This window comes from Mustela lutreola, chromosome 7, assembly GCF_030435805.1.
Source record: "Mustela lutreola isolate mMusLut2 chromosome 7, mMusLut2.pri, whole genome shotgun sequence".
In the NCBI taxonomy this organism is placed as follows: Eukaryota; Metazoa; Chordata; class Mammalia; order Carnivora; family Mustelidae; genus Mustela; species Mustela lutreola.
This window is the reverse complement of record NC_081296.1, coordinates 46,072,737-46,081,962: the sequence shown is the minus strand read 5'-3', so window position 1 is coordinate 46,081,962 and position 9,226 is coordinate 46,072,737. Positions and strand designations below refer to the sequence as shown.

At 44.9% G+C, this 9,226-nt stretch overlaps 1 protein-coding gene across 1 annotated transcript in view; it reads right to left on the bottom strand.

Moving 5' to 3' along the window:
* Positions 1-7,665: 7,665 nt before the first annotated feature.
* The window catches only part of LIPC (lipase C, hepatic type), a 128,723-nt gene continuing 127,162 nt past the window's right edge, over positions 7,666-9,226 (bottom strand). The window contains exon 9 of the mRNA XM_059180625.1: positions 7,666-8,191. Within this exon, the coding sequence (XP_059036608.1) occupies positions 8,080-8,191 (112 nt within the window). The 3' untranslated portion in view covers positions 7,666-8,079. The remainder of the gene's footprint in view (positions 8,192-9,226) is intronic.

Below are 9,226 nucleotides of genomic sequence, written 5' to 3'. Positions count from 1 at the left end.
GCTTGATCCCTGGACCCTGTAATCATGACCTGAGCTAAAACCCAGAGTTGGATGCCTAGCCAACTATGCCACCCAGGTGTCCCAACAAAGACAAAATTCTAAATAAAATTGTAGCAAGTCAGGCCCAGTAGTGTTACAAAAAATGCACTGTAACCAAGAAGGGTTGAAGCCAAGAATGCACGTGTGGGCTGGTGTCAGGAAATTTGGGAGCATAATTTATTCTACAAATAAACTAAAGAAGAAAAATCTTTATATTATTAAGGCATTTCCTAAATTTCCAATAAAAATAGAAGAAAACCACCTAAATACAATAAAATTTACTTGCCAAAACAAAACAAAAGATGTATTATAAAGGCAGAACATCAAACCTGTTAATTAATACCAATAATGAAACAGCGGTGTCTGCTACTAGCATTTTCAGTTAACACTGTCTTGGAACTTCTGGCAAACCCGGTAAAGTGAGAAAAGATAAAACCCTCACTCACTATGTATTGTGTTTTGGGGGAGGAAGGGATTGTAAGTCGTGGTGCACCGAAATAAAGTTCTCAGACACCAATCTGAGTGGCCGGGCAGGGCTCCCTGTGCAAGGGAGAGAAGCAGCTGCCGAATCCTGCGCAGAGTTGTTAGTTAGGGTTGGTTTTTTTTTTTTTTTTTTTTTTTCCCCCATCAGGAAAGCAATGACACATGCCTTCCACTTTGTGGGAAAGGAGTACAAAGGGATGGCAAGTTTCTTGAAGCAGGCTTGCAAGTTGCCCTACATGTAGGCACGCCGGGAGTCAGTCATGGGATAAGGGAGGGGCAGGATGTTTGCGCTGGCAGTTGCCAGGTGCCGGAAGGGGAGACTGAGGGTTACATTCTTTCTGGGCTCCCCACTGATGCTCTGACCCTGGGGATGGTGGGCTCCTGCTCCTTCTGGGCCCCTTAGGGCTTACAATGTACTTTCTAGAAGTAACTCCACAATTATACCATGAGATTCTGGTATTGAAAAATACCGAAGGAGTTAGTAAGATAGTTTGATAACGTGGACACATACAGAATATATAAACAAACCCCAAAAGCCATTCTATATAGTAATAACCACCATTAAATAGAAATGGAATGTATAATACTATTCTCAATGACAAAAAAATTAAAATTCTTAGGAATAAATAAAAGCTGTAAAAGCTTAATGAAGGACACAAAATAAGATATGAGGGGCGCCTGTGTGACACAGTCAGCTGAGAGACTGACTCTTGGTTTTGGCTCAGGTTGTGATCTCAAGAGTGTGGGACCAACCCCCGCATCAGGGTCCCTACTAAGCATGGAGTCTGCTTGGGATTCTCTTTTCTGCCTCCTCTGCCCACCACCCCCCTCAAATAAATAAATATATAGATCTTTAAAAAAAAAAGAAGACGTGAACAAATGGAAAACACACAATGTTCCTGAACAAGAAGACCTGATATAACAGTTCAATTTTCCTTGTGTTAATTTCTATATTTCATATGATTCTCAGAACATTACTAGTGATTTGGGGGGAACTGGATAAAATTACCATGAAATCCGTGTTATAAAAAGAAATGTTAGGGGCTCCTGGGTAGCTCAGGGGGTTAAAGCCTCTGCCTTCAGCTCAGGTCATGATCCCAGGGTCCTGGGATTGAGCCCCACATCAGGCTCTCTGCTCCGTGGGAAGCCTGCTTCCTCCTCTCTCTCTGCCTGCCTCTCTGCCTACTTGTGATCCATCCATCAAATAAAGAAATAAAATCTTAAAAAAAAAAAAAAAAAGAAATGTTAGACTTTTTTTTTTTTTTTACCTAAACAAAAAAATTCAATGACTGTATAGCAAAGAATACAGTTATTCAAATCAATAGAGGATTAGGTTTGGAGAAATGTTTGCAAGGAAGCGGAAAGATAAGGGGTTAACATACTGCATAAAACATGTAGTTTTGACAAACTGATAAGACCAGCATTCTAATAGTAAATGATATTTGAACATTTAACCTACAGAAAAGCAAATCCAGTAAACTTCTGGAAAGATTCGCAAACTCAGTAGTAGGTAGGGAAATGTAGAGTAAAGTAACAATGAGGTCATCCCTTATACTCACCAGACTGGCAAAAATGAAAACAAGCGATAGATGTCTGCCTGGAAAGAGGTGGGGAGAGAAATCCTGCATTGCCGGTGGAGCTGCAAATTATTTCAGCGTTTTGGGAAAGCAACAGGGCAACATCTATTCAATTAAAAAAAAAAATCATTTGATCTAGCAATTCTACTGCTAGAAATATTTCCCTTAAATAGGATATGATGTTAAATGCAGCATTTTTCAGGGAGGGCAAAAGTTGGAAACAAAGTGAAGACACTTTGGTATAAGATTAATTGAATGCATTAAGACAGCTCTACGCTTTAGAAATAGTATGCAGTGGTCAAAATAATGAAAGCTGTATCAACTGACCTAGGAAGATTTCAGGAGGTGCTGTTGAGTCTGAAAATCACTTTGTTGAAAAGAATGTATAATATCGCACCCTTATAAAACAGGGACATCTTCCTTCTGCATGAGAATCTGTATATGTGTTTGGGTATATGACTACAGGCAAATTTCAATTTACCTCTAGTTGTCAGCATGGGTCAAGGGACAAGGCACTGGCACAATCAAGAAGAGTCAGAAAATATGGAGCTAATTTCTCTAGGATGTATAATTCTGCTTATATGGCAATGAGGAGAAGATCTGGATCTCCTGCCTTATAGGGATACTCATGATACATCATTACTAAAAGATAAAAGCAAGTTGCAGAATGATCAATAGACTATGATTCTATTTTGGTGAAAACAACAAATGGTCAAAATACCTGGGGGTGTATAAATGCTTCTGGATGTTCCTCCTCTGTACCCCAGCTCACTGGGGTAGGGTAGGAGGGGGTCGCAGGGATGGGACTGTAGACTCTGCCTTGTTTCGCCTGTTGCTTTCATGCTTCTGTAAAACATCTTAAAAATGAGAAATTTAAAACAACCACATAAATAAAACCCAAGAACACATGAAGACTTCAGCCCTGAAGTGCTCCCAGTGTCCTACAGCCTGTCCTCAGCTATCGGAGGCATGAATTTGGTCTCTGTGGTTTCCAGGAAAGAAACCAAGGAGGGAGAGGGGACCCCTGGGTGGCTCAGTCAGTTAAGCGGCTGCCTTGGACTCAGGTCATGATTCTAGTATCCTGGGATCGAGCCCTGCATTGGGCTCTCTGCACAGTGGGAAACCTGCTTCTCCCTCTGACTCTGCCTGCCACTCTGCCTACTTGTGCTCTCTGATGAATAAATAAATAAAATCTTAAAAAAAGGGGGGGGGGAAGAAACGGAGGAGGGGAAGTTACCGGCAGCTTGATTTCATCTCTGCGAAGGTAGGGCCCTCGCCCTTCTCCACAGGCGCTCAGCCCCAGGGCTGAGGATCTCCCCAGGGGAAGGTTTTGGATGAGGTCATTGTTGTCCAAATGTTTGGAGGAGAAGAATTACCCTGAAAACTTGTAAAAAATAAGCATCTCTGGGATCCCTCCTCACTCCGCTGAATTAAAATCTCCCCAGGAGGGGGTCTGGGAAGTTGTGTTTTCATTAGTGCACAGGCGCTGCCTATCATCAGAGCAGGGAGGGACACCCTGGCCTGCATTCATGCTAGTCCTAGGGTGGCCTGGGGACCAGTGGCCGTGGCACCTGCAATGGCATCACTTGGGAGCTTGCCGGAAATGCCAGATCTCAGGCTCCGTGGCGGACTGAGTCAGAACTGGCCCTGGACAAGGTCCCCAGGCACAGGACAGTTTGAGAACCATTGTGCTAGATGACCTGTAGGGTCACTCCCAACACTAACTTATTTATCATGAAGAGAGCTCTTGGTGTCTAGAAAATCGTTTTTGTGACAGACCTATATGGAAAGTAAAAATGTACTCATGTAACACATAATGAACTGACTGAGGCAGAGGCTGAGCCTGGCTGGGAGGAAGCTAGCGGGTGAGAAGAGAGGGTGGTGTCCTTGAGATGGGAAGGGAAGCCACCTCAACCCCAACCTGACTGTGCTTTTGAACCGGACGAGGAAGCGGTGAACTCTGTAGTGAATGGGTATGGTAGCTGGAGTTTACAACGTATTCAGAAAGACTAGACATACCTCTAGAAAAGATGACCAACACTTGTTGGTTCAACACGTATTTGCAAGACGGCAGTGCTGTGTCATAGCGGGCTGGCCATTCAGAATAAAGCAGCCAACAGCCGGAGTCTCTCCCTGACTTCACAGAGCTTCACATCCACTGTGGGAGACAGACATGGGATAACTGGTCCCACAAGTCGCCGGGACGAGGCTGAGGTGGCAGAGGCACTGGCCCTGGGTTCCGGTAGAAGAGGGGCTTCTGAAACACAGTTATCAAAATAATATTTTAAGACCCTATTTTTAAAAGATCAAAATTAATGGAAAAACCTATGGTGAATAAAATATCCCCATTTTATATAAAGATAGGATCAGTGTTACTGATCTCTCCTTTTGTTCACGGCTCCACGGACAATCCTACCAAAAGAATGAAAAGATGTGAAGAGTTGTGAAGACCAGGATGAGCTGATAGAAGCTTGTGGAAGGTGGGATCATCTTCTTTAAATTATCCCTGAGGCAGTCACACCAGGACTGGGAGGGAAGCCTGTGAGGAAGTTGGGAGAGGTGCAGAGAGCCACAGAGAGACAGGAGAAGGCCCAGAGGTGGGAGAGCTTTGCACTTTTGAGGGAACTGAAAGGCGACCCATGTGTCTAGACTGACCATTCTCAAACTTTGGTTCTCAAACTCACAATATGTTAGAATCATCTGGAAAGCTTTTTTTTAAAAGATTTTATTTATTTATTTGACAGATGGAGATCACAAGTAGGCAGAGAAGCAGGCAGAGAGAGAGAGAGGAAGGGAAGCAGGTTCCCTGCTGATCCCAGAACCCTGGGATCATGACCTGAGCTGAAAGCAGAGGTTTAACTCACTGAGCCACCCAGGTGCTCCATCTGGAAAGCTTTTAAGTCTCCATGCCTAGGCCTTGCTCATACCAAGAAAATAAAAAATCTCTAGGGCAGACACATGGTTGGCTTTTGAAGTTTCCAAAGCAGTTCCTATGTGTAGGCTGGGTTGAGACCTGGAGGACGGTGTTGGGGGATCCGGGGCCAGAGGAAACTGACTGGAGGGAAGAACACAGGGCTTGACTGGAGGCCTTGGAGGTCAAGGGAATAATTTGGGACTTTTTTCCTTTGAAGGGATTTACGCAGGACACTGATAGGATCTGACCTCTGCTCCCCCCATTTTTTAAAGCTCACCCTGCTGCTGTGATGAGAAGAGTGGATGCAACAGGAAGAGTAGGGAAGTTGTTATAAACGTCCAGCGGGGAGAGCAGCGGCAGGGGCTGGACCGATGGCAGCCTTGGTGCAGAAATGAGGACATGCTGAAGGATCTGGTGACTTTTTGATCATGGGGCCCAGGGGAGAGAACACATTACGGACGACCCCACCCCTCAGAGTCCAGCATCAGCGGCTGAGGGGTGGTGAGGACATTCAGGAACCACAGAGCAGAGGGCATGGAGACCCATGGGTTTGGGAGGGCGGGAGGGAGGTTCGGTGTGGAACATTCTGGGCTTATGAGACGTGGGGCAACTGCACAGTTGTATCACAGGGGAGAGCTCCACACTGAAGCTGACGTGCAGAGTCAACGAGAAAGCCAGCTGGGGTCGCCTAGGGAGAGAGGCGTGAGGGAGCAGAGGAGGCCCAGCCCCCTGGAGAGCCGACCTGAAAGAGTGGAGAAGAGGACAAGGAGACCGAGGGAGGCAGAGGAGGGAGCAGGAATGACTGACGACCAAGGCAGCCGCGGAGGGCTGCTGATCCCTGAGGGCTGGTCCGAGCTGGAAATAACTGGTGAGAATAATGGCCTGGATAGAGAAATGAGATGCAGTTCGGCAGGGAGGAGGGAATTGAGCAGAGAGGGGAAGACGGAGGAGGTATAAGAAAAGGCAGAGATGGGAAAGGCTGGGGTATCTGGGGACCATTCCTCACATTGTGGGATTGGAGCAGAAGTCTGTAGTATCCTATAAGGTTGGAAGGTAGATGGTGACTCTTGGGATTGCCCTCTTGTTTCTCACTCTTGCCTTTCTGTCTCCCCTCCATCTGAGTTTCCTCCAATCAGGCTCTGTGTGTGGGTGTTTGTTGGGGAGGGTGATGGGGAGGGGGGGAGTGGCATTGCCCCAGGGCAGCTTGGCTGCTTGCTTTGCCCCCCTCCACTCCCTATGCACAACTTCGGTCAAAGCTTTCACAATATTTGCAGCAGCATGACCAAGGTGAACGCTGAGGTCAGTCAGCTTTGCTGTGGAGGAGAGTGCATTCATTTCGGATGAATGGAGAGATTGTTTCCTTCTCCCTGACTTTAGGCACCTCAAAGAGCCCAGCTGCAGTGTAATCGGGGCTCCTCTGTCTCTTTCCTTGTGCTCTCTTAGGAGTAAAAGCACAAACAGGCTTTTGCCTGAAAGGCAGGATGCCAGTATTATCTTTCCTGAGTGGGCTCATAAATACGGATTCTTTGGAGAGAGGTGCGTACAATCAGTGCACGAGCCAGCATTTTGCATGTGCAATGAACAGATGTGGCTGCATTATTCAGTTTCCCTATTTGACTTCCCTCCCAAGATGTACTTCAGAAAATGGGATGTCGATGAACACATCTTCCCGAGTGAAAATAACCTATGCCAAGAGGAGTTTCAAATGTTCCAGTTAACCGTTTGTCATGTGGTTGCTTATTGAGTTCTCTGCCCAAAATGTTATGACGCACTGTGTCACTTCAAGCTTTCCTCCTAGAGAGGAAATAATTATTTTTTAAGATTTCGTTTGTTTATTTATTTCACACACACACACACAGAGTATGAGCAGGGGGAGCAGCAGAGGGAGAGGGTGAAGCAGGGAGCCTGATGCGGGGCTTGATCCCAGGACCCTGAGGTCATGACCTGAGCTGAGCCAAAGGCAGATGCTTAACCCACTGAGCCACCCAGGGGAGCGAAGCTGAAATAATTTCTAATTGTATTTTGTGTGAAATGACATTAATACGGAAATGCATCACACTATAGTAGAGAAATGTTGGTTTTAACTCTGCCCTTTATCTTCTTGGTGTTTTTTTTCTTTCCTTTCCTATTGCAAAATGTGACGTTCATACCCCAACTGAATGTATAGCATTCATATGTACAGTTTAAGAAACAGTTATAGAAATGAACACCTGTGCCCAGCACCCCCACCCCCCATGCAGGGCTCGGGTCGTGGTCTCGGGTCCTGGGATTGAGCCCCGCATAGCCAAAGGCAGAGGCTTCAACCCACTGAGCCACCCAGGCACCTCTTTATTTATTTATTTTTTTTATTTGAGAGACAACCTGAGAGGGGAGAAGGTCAGAGGGAGAAGCAGACTCCCTGCAGAGCTGGGAGCCTGATGTGGGACCTGATCCGAGGACTCTGGAATTATGACCTGAGCTGAAGGCAGTTGCTCAAGCAACTGAGCCACCCAGGCGCCCGCCATTAGTAGTTTTAGGAGGATTCTACTTTTATTGGTTTGAAAATAATTGTATAATCTGTATGATGGCAGCTATTAGCTTAATTAGAATTTTTCTTCTTTTAGCGAGCTGAACTGTCTTAAAGCACGTGTATGTGGGGACATACGACCAGTGTGTAATTGGAATTTCATTTTATTGAAGCATGAGTTCTGTCATAAAGAAGTACCTTTCCAGCATGGTTCAAAAAACGGCTCAGAATAAACTAGGAATTTGACTTAACAGTAAAAGACATGGTAAATTAGAACAATGGATCTAAAATGGCTCTTATTTGTACTTATATTTGCATACATTACCATTTAATCAGAGATACACTGGGGAAAATTTTAGTTACACAAATATTTGAATACAGTTACATAATATAGTTTCTAAAAGCTGAGTTTAGCATAGTGAAACACACTCCCCTTTTAAACCTAAGCTTTGTTTAAACTTTATGCAAGATTGTTTATATAACTTGGGTTTCCAAATAAAGTAACCATTCCAGATGAGGAGTAAGATCATGTATTCTTCACACTGGGTCTTCGTTAAAGCTCATCTGATCTTTCTTTTCAACTTTGTAGAGTTTACGTCACATCTCACAAAGGTTTTCTCCTGGCTTGGGTGGAGCTGTAGGCCATCCGTGTTTTCTGAACAAAATGTCATTCTGAATAGAAAACAGAGCAAACACAGCATTAACTTTAAGATGGAGCTTACTGAAGTGTTTCATCCTTTGTAAATAAAAACTCAATTTATGTAATGCATGCTATTTTTAAAGAAATTGGATTCTTATGTGCACAAATATTTTCATAACTTCAGAGAAAAATAAAACCCAAGTCAGTGAAAGCAATCAGGGAAAGGCTGCTTCCTGGAGCTCTGCACTGGGGTGATTTCAGCTCTAGTAAGAACAGAAAGTCCTCGGGGCAGTTCCCCCCCTTTTTTTTTCTCCCCAACCACAGCTCATCAAAGATTTGAGGGTAACTATTGTTCCTTTCACAGCATTGCTCCCACTCCTGGGTAAACATTCCCAGTTCCTTCAACTGTTCCTCACAAGGCAGGCCTCTCTCCCTAGCCTTCCTTCTTTGGACACGTTCCAGTTTGTCAGTGCTGCTCTTAAAGGTCTCTGGGCACAAGGCCACTGTCACCAGCCTCTGCTGGTCTCAGCCCTGCAAGCCCAGCTCTTTCCTCTTATTGGTGCAGGCACTGTCCAGCTAAAGGGGGCCTCGCTCTGTGTTCTGGTCTCTCTTGGAGACCAAGCCTTAGACTGCTTTGATGGTTCGTTAGCTTGGCCTGAGATGCTGGTTTGTGTTGTGAACTCGCATCTTCTTGGAGAAAAATTATCAAAAGTCATGAAGAATTCTAGTTAATGGCTTCTTCTTCTTCTTTTACTTTCTGGTATTACATCTAGGGTCAAGTCTTCATGAAATCAGACTTAAAAAAAAAAATCAGACTTTTTAAACTAAAATAGTGTATAAGCCAGATGGAGAAAGACAAATACTGCAGGGTATCACTTACACGTGGAATCTGCCTCTCCGCGCCCCGCCACCAAAGTAAAATTCACAGGAACAGAGTAGAAAAACCCCTCCCCTGGTTCCTCCCCTAGGAACCAGGGGAGGGGAAGATAGGGAGACGTTGTAAAAGGATATGACCCTTCAGCTATACGATGAATAAGGTCTGAAGATCTAATGTAAAACAGGGAGAC